Raw genomic sequence first — 20,917 nt, forward strand, 5'->3', positions numbered from 1 at the left:
CCCACCCAGTGCCCTGGCGTGGCGGGGGGACCTGTTGGAATACTTGACCCTTAAGAAGGTTAAGTTCGAACTGAGGGGAAGTCGGAGGGGTTCTACAAGTCATGGGCACTATTTATTATGCACTTTCAAGAACTGGATAACATCGAACATTAGTTGGGGGGGGGGGGCGGGTGGCTGTGTAGATTAAGGGTGACTACGGGTAATCCCTGATTCCTTTTTGTCATTTGTTTATGTAAACATGTGGGCTGAGGTTTGGGGGTTGGTGGGCGGATGGGATCGTTGTTATTATGGGGATTGACATATCTTGCTGATTATTGTTTATTGTTGATGGGTGTAAATGTGGGAGAAAATGTGAAAAAGTAGAATAAATTTTTTTTTTAAATAAATAGAAAAAGGAAATAGAGGCACTGGAGAAGATGCAACAAAGATTCACAAGAATAATACCAGAACTGAGAGCATTTTTATCATAGAATTTGCATAGAAGGGGGCTATTCGGCCCATCGAGTCTACACATGCCCTTGAAAGAGCACCCTACATAAGCCCACACCTCCATCCTATCCCCATAACGCAGTAACCCCACCTAACTGTTGGACATTAAGGGCAATTTATCACGGCCAATCAACCTAACCCGCACATCTTTGGACTGTGGGAGGAAACCGGACCACCCGAAGGAAGTCCACGCAGAGACGGGGAGAACGGGCAGACTCCGCACAGACAGTGACCCAAGCCGGGAATCGAACCCAGGTCCTTGGCACTATGATGCAACAGTGCTACCCACTGTGCTACCTGCCGCCCCATTGCACATTAACCCTCAGGAAAGGCTGGGGCTGCTTTTCGCTAGAAAAAAAAAGACTCGAGGGTGATCTGATGGAAGTCCTTAAGATTATGAAGAGTTCAATAATCCAATAGGGATTTGATGAGAAACCTCTTTACCCAGCGAGTGGTGAGAATGTGGAACTCACTACCACAGCGAGTGGTTGAGGGGAACAGCATGAATACATTGAAAGGGAACCGAGATTCATAGAATCATTGAATTTACAGTGTAGAAGGAGACCATTCAGCCCATCGAGCCTGCACTGGCCCCTGGAAGCATACATGAGGTAGAAAGGAATAGAAGGATATGCTGATGGGGGAGATGAAGAGGGGTGGGTGGAGGCTCATGTGGAGCATCAATACTGACAGAGACCAATTGTGTTGTTGCGCTCCGAGGTTCAAAGAGCATCAAACTAATAAAGATTTTGACCAATGAAGGAATTTTATTTCCCTATTAAGGGGCAATTTAGTGTGGCCAATCCACCTACCCTGCACATCTTTGGGTTGTGGGGTGAGACCCACGCAGACACGGGGAGAATGTCCACACGGACAGTGACCCGGAGCCGGGATGAAACCCGGGTCCTCGGTGCCGTGAGGCAGCAGTGCTAACCCCTGCACCACCGCGCCGCCCTGACATCAGCTATTTGTGAAGGGGATATGATAATGCACGGTTTGAATAAACTGCACATACACTGTATTTCCCAAAATAATTCCATTATATTCCTCCATGTCCAGTTGTATCTGTGCCTTTTCCATGTAAGGTTTACTGAACAGTAAGGATATCTCCTCAGATCAGTGATGGCAGACTCGGCTAGTGAGTGGGCCGCATGAGTGACCCTCATTCATCTCTGTGTCGGCAAGATTGAAATCCACTAACTGTGACCTATCTATCAGATTAAATACATTTAATACACACCAAATATTTCATAACGAGTTATAGAAAATGCTTAGTTCAATTCATTTATATTTTAATTGAACTATCAACTTCAAATGTTAAAAATAAAATATTTACACTTTGGATGCAGAGGGAGTGCACGGCTCACAGTCAATGTTGTGCAATCAGAATGCTCCTCACTTCACTTCCCCTCGCTTCACATGTGTCAAGTCAAGTCGCCATAGTGCCAGTTGACCACAGGCTGCCTTCCCCTTTGACAGGGAGAGCTGAGATATGGTGATTTAACTGGAGGATCACCATACCTCAGGTGAAGGCCAAGGTTGAGAAGGCAAAGCCTTCATGAATAACCTCAGCCAGTACGGGAATTGAACACGTGCTGTTGGCCTCGCTCTGCATCATAAACAAGCTGTCCAGTGGATCACTTCAGTAATACCGGTAGAAAAAAACTATGTGGATGGGAATTGGTGGAATATGGCAACCCTGCCTGTGGGCAACAGTCAGCAAAATGTTTATTGTGGGCCGCGCTCAGAACCCAGATGGGCTGCATGTGGCCCCCAGGCCGCTGGTTTCCCACAACTGCTGTGTGTGTGGGAAGGGATTCACTCAGTCATCCCACATGCTGAGACACAAATGAGCTCACACTGGGGACAAACCGTTCATGTGCTCTGACTGTGGGAAGGGATTCAAACATTCATCCACCCTTCTGACACATTAGAGAGTTCACACAGGGGAGAGACCATTCACCTGCCCGAAGTGTGGGAAGGGATTCAGTGAGTCATTCAATTTTCTGACTCGCCAGCAGGTTCACACTGGGGAGAGGCCTTTCACCTGCACTGTGTGGGGGAAGCGATTCACTCGTTCTTCTAACCTGCGAATACGCCAAGTCACTCACACCAATGAGAGTCCCTTTAAATGCTCTGCCTGTGGGAGTGGCTTCAAAAGTTCTCAAGAACTGATGTCCCACCAGCGCACTCACACTGAGGAGAGACCGTTCAGCTGCTCTGACCTTGGGAAGAGGTTTCTAGGTCATCCAACATGCTGGAACACCAGAGAGTTCACACAAGGAGAGGCCATTCACCTGCTCTGAGTGTGAGAAAGGATTTATTCAGTTATCCAAACTGCAGATGCACCAATGAATCCACATCGGACAGAGGCCATTCACTTGCTCTGATTGTGGGAATGGATTCTGTGATTCATCCACCCTGAAGCCACACCAGTAGAGAGAGGTCGTTCATCTGATCTATTTGTGGAAAAGGATTCACTCTGCTATGCATCCTGTTGAGACAGCAGAGTGTTCAGAAGTGATGACAGGGATTGGCTTCTGCTGTTATTGCTGCTGTTAATCACATCCAGGACTGAACCATCTTCATTCTGACACTTAGTGAGGTTGGACGGTTAGAGGGTTTCTTTCTGCTGGACTGGCCGGTCTCACGACTTTGCTTCCAGTGGGCTGATGCGCTTCGAGTCTGGGAGAGTACATCTCCTTTGAATTAATCCACAAAAGGTCACTTCCCACAACCGAGTGAATCCCTTCCCGCAGTCAGACAGGTGAACGGTCTCTCCCCGGTGTGAACTCATTGGAGTGTCAGCAGGCTGGATAATTGAGTGAATCCGATCCCACAAATGGAGCAGGTTAATGGCCTCTCCCTGTTATGAACTCGCTGGTGAGTCGGAAGGCTATATGAATCACGGAATCCTTTTCAGCAAGTAGAGCAGGTGAACACCACATCCTGGTGAACACTTTCTCCCCAGTGTGAATGCACTGGTCGATCATCTGGCTGAATGACTCAGTGAATCCCTGTCCACATGCAGAGCATTTGAAAGGCCTCTCCAGAGTGTGAATTTACTGCTGTGTCTGCAAGGTGGATAAATTACTGAATCCTTTCCCACATTCAGAGCAGGTGAATGGCTTCTCCCCATTGTGAGCTCTTTGATGTGGCAGCAGGTGGGATGACTGAGTGAATCCCTTCCCACACACAGAGCAGGTGAGTGGCCTCTCCCCAGTGTGACGACATTGATGAGTTTCCAGCACAGATGGGGATCTGAATCCTTTCCCACAGTGCCCACATTTTCAGGTGCAGGCGTCCTTGAGACTCTCCAGGTTTCATAATCAGTTGAAGCCTCGTCCACAGCAAAAACGTGCAGGATTTCTCTCCGCTCTGAATGGTGCGATGTTTTATCAGGCTGTGTAATTGGTTAACACCAGAGCGGCACGGTGGTGCAGTGGTTAGCACTGCTGCCTAGGGTGCGGAGGACCCGGGTTCGATGCCGGCTCCTTGTCTGTGTGGAGTTGCACATTGCCTCCATGTCTGCATGGGTCTCATCCCCCCCAACCCAAAGTTGTGCAGGTTAGGTCGATTGGTCGCACTAAATTGCCCCTTAATTGGACAGAATAATTGAGTATTCTAAATTTATAAAACAAAGTAATTGGTTGACGCTTTTTCCAGTGAGTTCCTTGGAACGCATTTATCCAGGTGTCTGTGTGTCTTGGTGCTTTAAAATCTCTTGAGACAGACAAACATTTCTACTTCTAGGTTCAAAGTCCGATGATATTCAGGTCCCAAGGAATCGAGTGACTTTGTCAGACCCAGATGCGAGATTTACTTTCAGATTTCTGTCTGTAAATCCTCACTTTCTAATGTACTGTAAAAGGAGATTATAAATATCATCACTGTCAAATAAAATAGAAATTCAGAAGACAATTCTAGTTTCAATGGAATATTTTTCCTCCCTCGTTCCCCTCAAGCTGTAAATTTCCATCCCACATACTCCCTCCATTCTCACTCTGCTGTATCTAATATTAACCCATGATTAGATATATGGGGTAGTGGGGGGGAAGTTTATTTCGGCAGTGAGTGCTGATGACTTGGAACTCACTACCTAGTGGTGCAAGTTGAGACGATAAGATTATTTGAAACTGAACGTAGAAGGGCACATGAAGGAAATAAACTTGCAGAGGTATGGTGATATCAAGGAGAAATGGGACAGCCTGAATTGTTCTGCAGAGAGTCGGCATGGACTCAAGTGACTGAATGGATTCCTTCTGTGCTGAAATAAAACTGTGAAATTATTCACAGACCTATATCAGAAGACAAGAAATAATAATAAATGGCTTAACCCCTTTAATGTGAACATTATGAAAGAGACCATTCTTTTAGCCAGACAAATAAATATGTCAAGCTGAGGGAGCAAAGGATGTCAATGTCTTTCAGAGAGAGAGAGAGAGACCTGGGCCAAGCTTTTCAGAGTCTGCACCCTCCCTGGATTCGCTTCCTTTCCTACAGTTGCTGCAAGTCACCAATGTCCCCCCAGAATGAGAAAGGAAATGGAAAGGGGGAAACACTGAGCTCCCAGATGAGGAGGAAGTTTTAGTCTGAAACTCATTGTCCAACCTCCGAATTGTGACGTCACAATGAAGCCCTGCCTGAATCAACCAATACCAAATCACTCAGCTCCACGGTGACGTCTGCGGGTTCCAGTGCGCAGTCCCGTCCCCATTGTTCCCCCTCCCCGACACCTCCTCCAGACACGGATTCCAGGCAACCGGCTGACGGCTCCCGCCAGAGCGAGAAGCCTCTCGGTGATCTCCGCCCAGGTCCGGGACTGCGCATGTTCAAGGGGCGGGTTGGTGCGCATGTGCGGGGAGGCCCCGCCCCTTGACCCTCATGCAGAAATATTGACCAATGGCAAACTGGGAGGACCGGAAGGCCTCTTCACCGCCTGCCAATCAGAGTTCCTTCATTGTCTACCTGCAGACTTTGGAAATTGAGCTTGTTAACCTGCTCATTCCTGCCCAGCAAAGCTGCTGCTCCTCACTCTGAATGAGCTTGAGCTTCACACCTCCCGTCTCCAACATCTGTGAGTAAAACACTTTATTTTCTCCCCCTTTCCATTTCTTTTCTCATTCTCACCTTCAATTGGTCACTTGCAGCAACTGAAGGGAAAGGAAGTGAATCCAGGGAGGGTGCAGACTCTGGAAAGCTTGGCCCAGGTCTCTCTCTCTCAAAGACATTGACATCCTTTGCTCCCTCAGTTTGACACATTTATTTGTCTGGCTAAAAGGATGGTATCTTTCCCAATGCTCACAGCTCAGTCACTCCGCCCCTCCGAATCCGCTCCCTGAAGACGACGTATGGGGTAGTTTTTGGCGACTAGGTATTGGGGAATGAGAGAGGAAAAAATGTTCCATAGAAACAAGAGTTGTCGGTTATGAATTTCTATCCTTCACTTTTGTAAACTCGTTTTGTAAACTCCTTTTATAGGATATTAGAAGAGGAGGAATTACAGACAGAAATCTCAAACGTAACCTCTCGATGTGACGGAGTCACTCTGTTCCTTGGGACCTGAATATCATCAGCCTTTGAATCTAGAAGGAGAAATGTTTGTCTGTTCTGTCGGCTTCAAAATATTTTAGCCATCAGTGTGACTGGAAAAGCACCGAGACACACACACCCGAGTGAGAGTGTTCCAGAGCACTGACTGTGGAAAGAGCTTTAACCGGTTACACAGCCTGAAAAAAAAATCACACCATTCACAGCGGGGAGAGACCGTACACGTGTTCTGTGCAGGAGGCGTCAACTGATTGTCTGACCTGGAGAGACACGAGGAGACCCAAAACATGGAGAAACCGTGGAAATGTGGGAACTGTGGGAAGGGATTCAGATCCCCATCTGTACTGGAAGCTCATCGACGCATTCACACTGGGGAGAGGCCCTTTACCTGCTCTGTGTGTGGGAAGAGATTTGCTGTGTTATCCAACCTGCGGGCACACCAGCGAATTCACACCGGCGAGAAGCCATTCAGCTGCTCTCAATGTGGGAAGAGATTCAGTGATTCATCCAACCTGCGGAATCATCAGCTAATTCACACTGGGGAGCGACTGTTCACCTGCTCTCAGTGTGGGAAGAGATTCACTCAGTTATCCCAGCTGAAGAGTCACCAACGGGTTCACACTGGCGAGAAGCCATTCACCTGCTCTCTGTGTGGGAAGGGATTCACTGAGTTATCCAGCCTGAAGAAACATCAGCGAGTTCACATTGGGGAGAGGCCATTCACCTGCTCTCAGTGTGGGAAGGGATTCCGTGTTTCATCCGTACTAGTGAAACACCAGCGAGTTCACACTGGAGAGAGGCCATTCACCTGCTCTGCTTGTGGGAAGGGATTTACTGAGCTATCCATATTGAAGAAACACCAGCGAGTTCACACAGGGGAGAGGCCATACACCTGCTCTCAGTGTGGGAAGAGATTCACTCGGTCAGACACCCTGCAGTCACATGAGCGAATACACACTGGGGAGAGGGCATGCAAATGCCCTCAGTGTGGGAAGGCATTCTATGTTTCAACCAGCCTATGGTCACATCAGCGAGTTCACACTGGGGAGAGGCCGTTCACCTGCTCTCAGTGTGGGAAAGGATTTATTCACTCATCCAGCCTGCGGTCACAACAACGACTTCACACCGGATAAAGGCCACTCGTGCCCACAGCCTGGGAAGGAAATCTGTGATTCATCGCAGCTGCTGATTCGCCAAGTTCACAATTGATTACAGTGGTTGGATTCTGTTATTGTTTCTGCTTCAATTACATCCAGGACTGCATTTTGTTCATTCTGACAGTTGGCCAATGGGGATGGTCAGACGGTTTCTTTCTGCTGGACTGCCGGTCTCACGAGGTTGCCTCCAGTGGGCTGATGCTCTTTGAGACTTGTTGCAATTGCCTGGTTCTAAATTTCACGAGGATCACAGACTGAAAGAGTGTTTGTAAGTTTGAAGATATTTAGTTCCCATTTCTGTTTGGAACCCCCAAAGCTTGCCACCTTGCCATGGAGATGGGCTGTGGTGGTTATATGTTTTTTTCTGTTTAATTTATTTGGGTGTTCTTCACAGAAGAAAACTATGAGGGTATGAAATAAATGAAAGAAAATTGCTTATTGTCACAAGTAGGCTTCAAATGAAGTTACTGTGAAAAGCCCCTAGTCGCCACATTCCGGTGCCTGTTCGGGGAGGCTGGTAGGGGAGTTGAACTGTGCTGCTGGCCTGCCTTGGCCTGCTTTCAAAGCCAGCGATTTAGCCCTGTGCTAAACAGCCCCCTCGGAGGGGCAAGTTGTTTGAGGTGGATTGGGAAACCGGGATTAGCTAAGATTAAAGGAAATATGACATATTTACCAGCTGGTCAGTTAGCTCAGTTGGCTGGTTCATGATGCGGAGCGACGCCAACAGCATGGGTTCAATTCCCCTACAGAGGTTATTGATGAAGGCCCTGCCTTCTCAACATTGCCCCTCACCTGAAGTGTGGTGACCCTCCAGTAAGTAATCACCAGTAAGCTCTCTCTCTCTCAAAGGGGAGAGCAGCCCATGGTCCTTTTGTGACTTTCATTTTACAGAATACAACAAGATTCCTTTAAGGATCACAAATCAAAGTTAAAGATCCCATTAGATCAAAGGAAGCGGCTCTTGAAGTGGCCAAAACAGTAGTAAGCCTGAGGATTGGGAACTTGTTTCGAATTCAGCAAAGGAGGACAAAGAAACTGATAAAGAAAAAATAGAATATGAGAGCAAACTGGGGAGAACTGGAAAAGCTCCGATAGGAATGTGAAAAGGAAAAGATTAGCAAAGACCAACATGGGTCCATTCCAGGCAGAGACAGGAGAGTTTATAATGGAGAATAAGAAAATGGCAGAGAAACTAAACAATGTGTGTCTGTCTTCATGGAGGAAGATACAGAAAATTGTTCAAAAACTCAAGGGAACCAAGGAACTGGTATTCAAGAGGGACTGAAAGAGATTAGTATTAGTGACAAAGTAGTATTGGAGAAATTAATGTGGGTTGAAAGTTAATAAATCCCACAAAGTTGATGCTCTACATCCCAGAGTGCTGAAAGATGTGGCTGTAGAGATAGTGGATACATTGGTGATCATCTTTCAAAGATTCTACAGATTCTGGAATGGTTCCTGCAGGTTGGAAGGTGGTAAATGTAACCCCAATATTTAAGGAGGGAGAGAGTAAACAGGGAACCACAGACGCATTAGCCTGACATCAGTAGGAGGGAAAATGCTGCAATCTATTATAAAGGATGTGATAACAGACAAATTAGGAGCAGGAGTAGGCCACTCGGCCCCTCGAGCCTGCTCCACCATTCAATAAGTTCACGGCTGCTCTGATTGTAACTTCCAATCCACATTCCCGCTACCCTCCCGATAACCTTTCACCCTCTTGCTTACCAAGAATCTATCCAGCTCTGCCTTCAAAATATTCACAGACTCTGCTTCCACTGCCCTTTGAGGAAGAGTGCTCCAAAGACTCACGACCCTCAGAGAGAAAAAAGTTCTCCTCTGCCTTAAATGGGCAAGTTATTACTTTTAAAGTGACTCCAATTTCTAGATTCTTCCACAAGAGGAAACATCCTTTCCACATCCACCCTGTCAAGGCCCCTCAGGATCTTTTACGGTTCAATCAAGTCACCTAAACTCCATCGGACACAAGCCCAGCCCGTCCAATCATTCCTCATAAGACCAGCCTCCAATTCCAGGTACGAGTCCAGTAAACCTTCTCTGAACTGCTTCCAACACATTGACATCATTCCTTAAATGAGAGCAATACTGTACACAGTGCTCCAGATGTGGTCTCACCAATGTCCTTTGTAACTGAAGCATAGCCTCCCTACTTTTGTATTCAATTCCCCTCACAATAAACAATAACATTCTATTAGCTTTCCTAATTACTTGCTGTACCTGTATACTCGCCTTTTGTGATTCATGCTCTTGGACACCCAGATCCCTCTGAATCTCAGAGCTCTGCAATCTCTCACCGTTTAGATTATAAGCTTTTTTTATTCTTTCTACCAAGATGGACAATTTCACATTTTTCCCTCATTATGCTCCATTTGGCAGATTTTTTCCCACTCACTTAACCTACCTATATCACTTTAGTCTCCTTATGTCCCATTCACAATTTACTTTCCTTCCTATCTTTGTTACAATTGGAACATAGGAGCAGGACTTGGCTATTCAGCCCGTCGACCTGCTCCACCATTCAATACGATCATGGCTGATCATCCACTTCAATGCCTTTCCCCCCACACTATCCCCATATCCCTTTGTGTAGGGGCTGGTTTAGCACAGTGGGCTAAAACAGCTGGCTCATAAAGCAGGATAAGGCCAGCAGCGAGGGTTCCATCCCCGTACCAGCCTCCCCGAACAGGCGCCAGAATGTGGCGATTAGGGGCTTTTCACAGTAACTTCATTTGAAGCCTACTTGTGACAATAAGCGATTTTTGTTTCATTTCATGTTATTGGGATTTAGAAATCTGTGTCTCTGCTTTAAACACACTCAATGACTGAGCTTCCACAGCCCTCTGGGGTAGAGAATTCCAAAGATTCACAACCCTCTGAGTAAAGAAATGTCTCCTCTGAGACTGGTCCTAAATGGCTTCCCCCTTATTTTGAAATTCTGTCCCCTGGTTCTAGACTCTCCAAACGGGGGAAACATCTCACCTGCACCTGTTACCAATTATTTTTGGCTATCCTCAACAGACACAGAATACAAAGCAGCTGATAAATGTGAAGAACAGATGATGAATGCTGCAGCATCGATAGCAACCTGTCTGACCATCAAGTGAAGAATTCTGCTGTCAGAGCCAGGCAACTACAGATCACTGAATTGTTGAAGCTTTTCTTGTGTAATCTTGGAGGCCGCCCCGGTCTTTGGAAATCTAGGAATGGGTAAATTTATGCTCGCGACTGTGACATGTGAGACTAAAATGGACTACGCTCGTGTGTATGTTTGCCTGTTGAAAAATGTAAAATGTTATTATAGAGTACAAGTTGCATGTAATCATAAGAAATGTTTAAAATTTTAAAAGTTTTTAGAAAAATAAAGCCATCTGCGTACATCGCTGGTTCATTTTTTTTGAAGGGGGAGGTGTGACGATTGGAAGATTTTTGGAAAATTTGATTATAAATGTATTGGGCAATTTAAGGGTTAAAAGCGTGGGGTTAGAGTGTGATTCACTGCAAAATTATAGAGAGCAGTTTTTGGAGAAAGGTTTGGAGAGAGAAGTTCAATTTTGGGCCCACAATTCTCCCACAGTGAGATAGATTGAGATCTGTATCTTTCTTTTCCTGTTGTTTAATGGGAGATTGAGTAGTAATGTTTAAATGGGTAATTGTAAGCTGTTGTTTTGGGTGTGAAGTTAAAAAGTTTAATATTGTAGCCACAATAAAGTTTTATTTTAAAAATAACCAAGCCCTATTTCTTCATGCGATCATTCCTGGAGTGAATCATTCCTTCCGCACAGTCACACAAATAGACTGAAATATTGGGGTTTTGGTCCAGTATCCTAGCCACTGTTGGGGTCTGGTCTGGGATCGGAATAGTGAACGATGTAACAATTGGTTGGTGGCCCATTTTCCAGTCAGTCCTCCAGCACCTTCCTGTCTCTCTATTACTGCGACGCCCATGGCAGTTTCCCAACTGGGACACAGGCCCCGTTATTCTCAGCGAAATTCATCCCTCAGCTCTGTCGCCCGGCTGTCATTGATATGAGCAACAGAGACAGAAAGGTGCAGAGGAGCAAGTGGGAAGTTAAAACTTGTGGCTCAAAATCAATACTTCAACATTTGTCAGTGAAATCCATGTTATTTATACTGGGTTTTTAATTATTAGATTTAGGCATCGGAGGCAAAGGGTGGAGGGTTTTAAAGTATAACTTTTCCTTTCTAACTAGAGTCCGCCATGGCTCAGGGGGCAGCACTATCACCTCTGGGTCAGAAGGTTAAGACCCAGTTAGGGACCTGTGGACAAAAACCAGTTCCAACATTCCTGGTCCCAGCACTGAGTGAATGCTGCACTGTCAGAACAGCTTTCTTTCAAATAAGATATTAAACTGAGGCCCTGTCTCCCCCCCCCCCCGCCCCGCCCGCCCCCCCCCCCCCACCCCCCACCCCCCACCTCCCACACCCCACCTCCCACGCGCGCGCCCCCCCCCCCCCCCCCCCCCCCCCCACTTTGAAGAAGAGCAGAGGAGTTATCCCCGGTGTCCCGGTCAATATTTATCCCTCAATCAACATCACTAAAACCAGATCATCTGCTCATTATCATTTGGTGTGTGGGATCTTGCTGTGTGGAAATTGGCCGCTGCGCTTCCTACATTACAACAGTGACTACACTTCAAAAGAACTTCATTGGCTGTAAAGCACTTTGGGACGTTCTGTGGTTGTGAAAGGCGCTATAGACATGTAAGTTTTTTAATTGAAGGTTTATGTTATCTGATCTTGTTATCTGGAACTTAATTGATTTGAGCCACACCCAACTTGCGATTTAATAAATTCACTTTGGTTCAGACAAGACTTTAACCAATTAAGACAAAATCAAAATTCTCTGGATAGTAAATTTAAAAATAAGTTTATTAAATGAAAAAAGTTTACTGAATAACTTTAACACATTGACTTTTCCAACTTCATGTGGGTGATCAGTCTGTAGAAGCGTAACCCTCTCTGGCTCCTTTGACAGTAATTCTTGTAGAATTCAGCCTCGGGAGTCTGGCTCCTTCTTTGACAGTAATTTCTTTGGAACTCAACCTCGGGAGTCTTCAGTACTTGGCCAGCAAGGAAGATCTTCCGAACCTCTACTTTTATCCCCAAAGTGACCATTACCTCACGTCAGAGTTGGGTCTGTTGTAACATGATAACTGGTCAATTTGGTCACTAGATTAATTTAATTGGATCCCCAATTACTGACACCTTCTCATTATCTCAGACAGGAATACAATAGAACTGTTTCATACTATCCCTTTATCTGATTCTCTACAATCCCTTATTCATACAGTTTCAAATGTTGAGGCTAATCAGAGCTTGAAGGTCTCTCTTGTCAGTACATTTGTCCTCATTGCACTTTCTTTATACACAGCAATTAACCTTTGACATTTTTACAGCAAATGAGAATCAGGGCACGACCTAATGGCCACGATGCGCAAGGCGCAAATCCAAGTGCGCCAGTTAGATCACAGGAGAGTCTGAAATTGGGCACCAAGAGGCAAATGGTTTCCGATCTAACCGGCCTATTCCCACTGGCCGGATTCAGGCCAATCTCCATCCCGTTAACGGGAAGGACCCCCTATCTAAAGGCAAAGCTTGATTTAAGCGACTCCATAGCCGGTCACATGGACGCCGATGAGTATTGGCCCCACACAGACATGGGCCAGGCATCACGGTACCGGAGGGGTTCCCGGGCCATGGAGGCCCCCGACTGGTCAGGTATAGGGCAGGGTGCCCCCCCCGGCACAGCCCTGGGACGTGTGCATCTTGGCACCGCAAACCTGGACATTTCACACTCTGCCCACTCACTAAGATCATTCATAAAGACTGAGTCTTGATTTTGTGCAACAACCATGTCTTTCTCTCCATTTCAAATCCCCTGTGAAAATCCAAACACAGTGTATCGTGAAATTATTAGATTTAAAAAAGAACGAGTTGTTGGGATTCACTGCCTCACAATGGTGCAGGAAGGAAATTCAACTGTAACTTTCACAAGGGAACTGGACAGATTCTGGAGGAAAAGAAACTTGCCGGGCGATGGGACTAATTAGTTAATTCAAAGAGCTAGCATGGGAACAATGGGCGGGATGGCCTCTTTCTGTGCTCACTGAGACTCGTTTGCATTTGAAGAAAGTGGGAAATACCTGGAAGCCACTTCCTACGATGCGGGTAGAAGCAGAGATAATGGAAAGTCTCCCAAAGGAAATTAGATGGGCTTTTCAGGGAAATAAACTGACGGATACGGGAATAGGACGGGGCAATGGTTTGATCTACAGAGATCTACAAGATGTGAATCTTTGGAATTCTCTACCCCAGAGGGCTGTGGGAGCTCAGTCATTGAGTGTGTTTAAAGCAGAGACTGACAGATTTCTAAATCCCAATAACACAAAGGGATATGGGGACAGTGTGGGGGAAAAGACATTGAAGTGGATGATCAGCCATGATCGTATTGAACGGTGGAGCAGGCTCGACGGGCTGAATGGCCAATTCCTGCTCCTATGTTTCAATGATACAAAAGTAAGCAGGAAAGTAAATTATGAAGAGGACATAAGGAGGTTAAAAAGGTAGATGTTAAATGAGTGAAACAAGATCTGCCAAATGGAGAATAATGTAGGAAAATGTGTAATTGTCCATGTTGGGCAGAAGAATAAAAAAGTTTATTATCTAAATGGTGAGAGATTGCAGATATCCGAGACTCAGAGGGATCTGGATGTCCACGAGCATGAATCACAAAAGGCGAGTATACAGGTGCAGCAAGTAATTAGGAAAGCTATTAGAATGTTATTGTTCATTGTGAGGGGAATTGAAGACAAGAGTAGGGAGGTTATGCTTCAGTTGTACACAGTAGCACAAGTGGATACCACTGTGGCTTCACAGCTCCAGGGTCCGAGAATCGATTCCCCACTGGATCACTGTCTGTGGAGTCTGCACGTTCTCCCCGTGTCTGCGTGGGTTTCCTCCAGGTGCTCCGGGTTCCTCTCAGTCCAAAGGTGTGCAGGACAGGTGGTTGGCCACGATAAATTGACCTTAGTGATCAAAAGGTTTAGGAGGGCTTATTGGGTTACGGGGATAGCGCTTAAGTGGGTCGGTGCAGACTCGATGGGCTGAATGGCCCCCTTCTGCACTGTATGTTGTATGTACTATATTGGTGAGACCATATCTGGAGCACTGTGTACAGTATTACTCTCATTTAAGGAATGATGTAAATGTGTTGGAAGCAGTTCAGAGAAGGTTTACTGGACTCATACCTGGAATTGGAGGCTGGTCTTGTGAGGAACGATTGGACAGGCTGGGCTTGTGTCCGATGGAGTTTAGGTGACTTGATTGAACCGTATAAGATCCCAAGGGACCTTGACAGGGTGGCTGTGGAAAGGATGTTTCCTCTTGTGGGAGAATCTAGAAATTGGAGTCACTTCAAAAGTAATAACTTGTCCATTTAAGGCAGAGGAGAACTTTATCTCTCAGAGGGTTGGGAGACTTTGGAACTCTCTTCCTCAAAGGGCAGTGGAAGCAGAGTCTTTGAATATTTTTGAGGCAAAGCTGTATTGATTCTTGAAAATCAAGGGGGTGAAAGTTTATCAGGGGTAGGTGGGAATAAGACCACACTAAGACCATAAGGAATAGGAGTAGGCCATTCGGCCCTTCAAGCCTGCACCACATTTCAACAGGATCATGGCTGAAACCAACATTCCTCACATTCACTTTCCGGCCCTTTCCCCATAATCCTCGGTTCCCTGACTGAGCAAGAATCTAGCTCAGCCGGGCAGCACGGTGGCACAGTGGTTAGCACTGCTGCCTCACGGCGGCAAGGTTCCAGGTTCGATCCCGGCTCTGGGTCACGGTCCATGTGGTGTTTGCACATTCTCCCAGTGTTTGCATGGGTTTCGCCCCCACAACCCAAGGATGTGCAGGGTAGACGGATTGGCCATGCTAAATTGTCCCTTAATTGGAAAAAAATGAATTGGGCACTCTAAATTTACATTTAAAAAAACAAATTGAGATAAAAAAAATCTATCTCAGCCTTAAATATACACAAGGACTCTGTCCCCACAACTCTCTCAGTTCCAAAGTCTCTCAGAAGAAATTCCTCCTCACCTCAGTCTTAAATTGACATCTCTTTATTCTGAGACTCTGCCCTCTGGTCAACTCTCCCCTGAGGGAAACATCCTCTCAGCATTTACCCTGTCAAACCCCTTAAGAATCCTGGATGTTTCAATGAGATCACCTCTCATTCTTCTAAATTCCAATGAGTAGAGTCCCAACCTGTTAAACCTTTGCCCCGAAGACAATCCCCCCATAATGGGGATCATCCTAGTGAACCTTCTCTGAACCTCCTCCAATAAAATAATATCTTTCCTTAAATAAGGTGACCAAAACTGCTCTCAGTTCTCCAGATGTGGTCTCACCAGCACCTTGTACAGCTGCAGCAAGACTTCCCGATTCTTATACTCCAACCCCCTTGGAATCAGGGCCAACATTCCATTCGCCTTCCTGATTACCTGCTGCACCTGTCTGCTAGCTTTCTGTGTTTGGTGCACAAGTTCCCCCAAGTCCCTTTGTGCTGCAGCTTTCTGTAGTTTTTCGCCATTTAAATAATACTGTTCTTTTGTTCTCCCTTCCAAAATGAACTTCACATTTTCCCACATTATGCTCCATGTGGCAACCTTTTGTCCACTTGCTTAACCTCTCAATATCTCTTTGCAAACTGTTTGTATCCCCCTCACAACTTGCCTTTCCATCTATTTTTGTGTTGTCTGTAAATTTGGGCACAGTACGTTCGCTTCCTTCCTCCAAGTCATTAATATAAATTGTACACAGTTGCGGTCCCAGCACTGATCCCTGTGGAACCCCACTGGTTACAGGTCACCAACCTTAAAAAGAACCCCTTATCCCCACTCGCTGTTTCCTGCTCATTAGCCAATTCTCTATCCACGCCAACCCCATGTGTTCTTATCTCATGACTTAATGTTTTGTGAGGTACCTTGTCAAAGGCCTTCTGGAAGGTTAAATACAACACATCTACTGGTCCCCCTCTATCCACTCTGGTTGAAACTTCCTCGAAACACTCTGATAAATTAGTCAGACACGGTTTCCCTTTCACAAAGCTATGCTGACTCTGCTTGATTAGATTATGATTTTCTCAATGTGCTGCTATTACTTCCTAATAATTGATTCCAACATTTTTTTCAACAATAAATGTTAGGCTGATCGACGTATAGTGTCTCGTTTTTGCCTCCCTCCCATTCTGAATCGGCGGGTTGTCACATTGGCAGTTTTCCAATCCTCTGGTACTTCTCCAGAATCCAAGGATGTTTGGAACATTACAATCAATGCATCCACTATCTCTGTAGACATTTCTTTTAGGATCCGAGGATGCAGCCATCCAGGGGACATATCTTATCCCCATCGGTTTGTCCAATACAACTTCTCCAGTGATGGTGTTTAATTGCTCCCTCCGTATTCTTTCGTATTAATGGAATATTCGATTTATCTTCCACCATAAAGGCTCATGCAAAATATCTGTTTAACTCCTCTGCCATTTCCTTGTTCCCCATAACTGACACAGTGGCATGGAGGCACAGTGGTTAGTACTGTTGCTTCACAGCTCCAGGGACCCGGGTTCAATTCTCGGTTTGGGTCACTGTCTGTGCGGAGTCTGCACGTTCCCCCAAAACTGCGTGGGTTTCCTCCGGGTGCTCCGGTTTCCTCCCACAAGTCCCAAAAGACGTGCTTGTTAGGTGAATTGGACATTCTGAATTCTCCCTCTGTGTACCTGAACAGGTGCCGGAGTGTGGCGACTAGGGGCTTTTCACAGTAACTTCATTGCAGTGTTAATGTAAGCCTACTTGTGAAAATAATAAAGATTATTTTTATAATAAAAAATATTATTAGGCTCTCCCAAGATTTATTTTCAAAGGAGCCTCTGTGGAGTTGAGGTTTCAATTAGATCAGCCGTGAACTTATTGAATTGTGGAGCAGGCTCGAGGGGCCGAGTGGCCAGCTCCTGCTCCTAATTTGTATGTTATCACATCCTTTATAATAGATTGTAGCATTTTTCCTCCTCCTGATGTCAGGCTAATGGGTCTGTGGTTCCCGTTTTCTCTCTCTCATTAAATAGTGGGGTTACATTTACCACCTTCCAACTTGCAGGAACCATTCCAGGATCTATAGAATTTTGAAAGATGATCACCAATGTATCCACTATCTCTACAGCCACCTCTTTCAACACTCTGGGATGGAGAGGTCAGCTTTTGGGGATTTATTAACTTTCAATACCATTAATTTCTCCAGTGCTACTTTTTCACTAATACTAATCTCTTTCAGTTCGTCGTGCTCACTGGTCCCTTGGTTCTCTCGTGTTTTGGGGACAATTTCTGTCTCTTCCTCTGTGAAGACAGACACACATTGTTTAGTTTCTCTGTCATTTCCTTATTCCCCATTATAAACTCTCCTGTCTCTGTCTGGAATGGACCCACATTGGTCTTTGCTAATCTTTTCCTTTTCACATTCCTACAGGAGCTTTTCCAGTCGTTTTTTTTGTTTTCCCCAGTTTGCTCTCATATTCTATTTTCTCTTTATCAGTTTCTTGGTCCTTTGCTGAATTCTAAAACAAATTCCCAATCCTCAGGCTCACTACTATTTGGGCCACTTTATGAGTCTCCTCCATTGATCTAATGGAATCTTTAACTTTTCTTGGTAGCCACGATAGCTTCATTTTGCTGTTTAATTTTTGCTTCTTAAAGGAATCAATATTTTACGTAAATAAAATGCGAGTGGTTGCCTGTCTAGTGTCTATCGTCATACAAAGAACAACAAAGAATAAAGGACAGTACAACACAGGAACAGGCCCTTCGGCCCACCAAGCCTGCTCGGATCATGATGTCTGTCTAAACTAAAACCTTCTGTGCTTCCAGGGTCTGTATCCGTCTATTCCTATCCTATTCATGTATTCGTCAAGATGCCTCTTAAACGTCACTATCGTACCTGCTTCCACGACCTCCTCCGGCAGTGAGTTCCAGGCACTCACCACCCTCGGTGTAAAAAACGTCCCTCGCACATCTCGGCTAAACTTTGCCCATATGTCACCTGGTAATTGACTTTTGCCCCTTGCACCTTAAACCTCTGTCATCTGGGAAAAAGCTTCTATCAACTCTGTCCAATCCACTCATCATTTTGTAAACTTTTATCAGGTCGTCCCTCAACCTCGTCGCTCTAGTTAAAACAATCCGAGTTTATCCAACCTCTCCTGACAGCTAATCCCCTCCAGGCCAGGCAACATCCTGGTAAACCTCCTCTGTACTCTCTCCAAAGCCTCCACATCCTTTTGGTAATGTGGTGACCAGAATTGTCGGCAATATTCCACGTGTGGCCTAACTAAGGTTCTGTACAGCTGCAGCATGACTTGCCAATTTCTATACTCAATGTCCCGACCAATCAAGACAAGCATGCCGTCTGCCTTCTTAGCTCCTTATCCACCTGCGTTGCCACTTTCAGTGATATGTTTATTGTCATTTCCCAATCTACCACAGACAACTTGCCCCTCATACCGTGACAGTTTGCTTCTGCGAGAAACACCCAGATAAATTAGACAAATGAAGTATGTAACCACCATAGCCCATCTTCATGGCAACATGGTTGCTTTGGGAACTAAATATCTTCCAACGTGCAAACACCTTTTCATTCTGTGCTCCTCGTCAAACTTGGAACCAGGTAATCGCTCAAACAAGGCTCAAAAATGGTCAGCCCACCGGAGGCAGAGGTGTTAGACCGGCCAGTCCAGCAGAAAGAAACCCTCCAATCATCACCATTCACCAGATGTCAGAATGAACAAAATGCAGTCCTGGATGTCAGTGAGAGCAGAAACAACAACAACGGAGCCAACATCTGTAATTTATTGTGAACTTGTTGGAGTCACAACAGATGTGATGAATCAGAAAACCCCTCCCCACATTGAGAGCAGATGAATGGTCTCTCCCCAGAATTAACTCGCTTGTGTCTCCATAGTTGGGACGGATCATTGAATGTCTCCCCTGCTCAGAGCAGGTGAATGGCCTCTTCCAGGTGTGAACTCTCTAGTGTTCCCACAGGGTGTATGGATATCTGAATCCCTTCTCTCACTAAGAGCAAGTTAACGCCTTCTCCCCTGTGTGAACTCGCTGGTGGCTCTGCAGGTTGGATAACTGAGTGAATCCCTTCCCACACTGAGAGCAGATGAACGGCCTCTCCCCATTGTGAACTCGCTGGTGTGTCCGCAGGCTGGATAACTGAGTGAAACATTTCTCACATTGAGAGCAGGTGATCGGCCTCTCCCCAGTGTGAACTCGCTGGTGTCTCCGCAGGCTCAATGAAGTAGTGAATCCCTTCTCACACTGAGAGCAGGTGAACGGCCTCTCCCCAGTGTGAACTCGCTGGTGTCTCTGCAGGTCGGATGATTGAGTGAATCGCTTCTCACACTGAGAGCAGATGAACGGCCTCTCCCCATTGTGAACTCGCTGGTGTGTCCGCAGGCTGGATAACTGAGTGAAACATTTCTCACATTGAGAGCAGGTGATCGGCCTCTCCCCAATGTGAACTCGCTGGTGTCTCCGCAGGCTCAATGAAGTAGTGAATCCCTTCTCACACTGAGAGCAGGTGAACGGCCTCTCCCCAGTGTGAACTCGCTGGTGTAATTGCAGGGTGGATAACTGAATGAATCCCTTCTCACACACAGAGCAGATGTACGGCCTCTCCCCAATGTGACTGCGCCGATGAGCTTCCAGTGCAGATGGAACCCAGAATCCCTTCCCACAGTCCCCACATTTCCACCGTTTCTCCAGGGTGGGGGTCTCCTCGTGTCTCTCCAGGTTTGTCGATCAGTTGAAGCCTCGTCCACACACAGAACACGTGTAACGTCTCTCCCGCTGTGAATGGTGTGATGTTTTTTCAGGCTGTGTAACTGGTTAAAGCTCTTTCCACAGTCAGTGCTCTGGAACACTCTCACTCGGGCGTGTGTGTCTCGGGGCTTTTCCAGTCACACTGATGTTTTGAAGCGGACAGAAAAGACAAACATTTCTCCTTCTCGATTCAAAGTCCGGTGATATTCAGTTCCAAGGAATTGAGAGACTCAGTCAGATTGAGACGTGACGTTTGAGATTTCTGTCTGTAATTCCTCCTCCTCTAATATCCTGTGAAAACAATTTACAAAAGTTACTTTTCCTCTCCTCATTTTGGAGAAGGTATCCTGAGGGTAACGGCAGTCTGGCCGTGGGGTTAATCCTCCGGGTCCTCAGTCTTATTGAGGAATGTCCCCTTGGATCTATTGTGGTGGTGATTCTTTTGTATTTTTGTTATTATGGGAGGGTTTATGTGTTGTTGACTTTTCCTACTCTGGTACAGACGGGGCTTTTATCTGTGAAAGGAGCAGTTTGGGGAGACATTGGTGCCTCTGGTGTAAAGAGAGTTGAGGAGGGGGTAATGGCGCACGCCCGATTGTGGTGTGAAAATCTGTTCCTGTTCTCTCTGTCGCCTAACTAATGGCGGCAGTTAATCTGCAAATTTTCTCAGGGAATGTACGGGGCATCCATCACCCTATCAGAAGGAAAAAGATCCTCTCTTTTCGAAAGGAGAACGTCGACATCGCTTTATTACAGGAAACGCATCTGGATTATGAGGAACACATTAAATTGACGCGGGATTGGATT

The 20,917-nt window shown here is 46.0% G+C and overlaps 1 protein-coding gene across 1 annotated transcript in view; it reads left to right on the plus strand.

The window, feature by feature from the left end:
* Positions 1-10,943, plus strand: part of LOC140417949 (uncharacterized) — a 226,069-nt gene extending 215,126 nt beyond the window's left edge. Inside the window, exon 8 of the mRNA XM_072501382.1 lies at positions 6,419-10,943. Within this exon, the coding sequence (XP_072357483.1) occupies positions 6,419-7,172 (754 nt within the window). The 3' untranslated portion in view covers positions 7,173-10,943. The remainder of the gene's footprint in view (positions 1-6,418) is intronic.
* Positions 10,944-20,917: the final 9,974 nt, after the last annotated feature.

This window comes from Scyliorhinus torazame, chromosome 5 (assembly GCF_047496885.1).
Source record: "Scyliorhinus torazame isolate Kashiwa2021f chromosome 5, sScyTor2.1, whole genome shotgun sequence".
Taxonomy (NCBI): domain Eukaryota; kingdom Metazoa; phylum Chordata; class Chondrichthyes; order Carcharhiniformes; family Scyliorhinidae; genus Scyliorhinus; species Scyliorhinus torazame.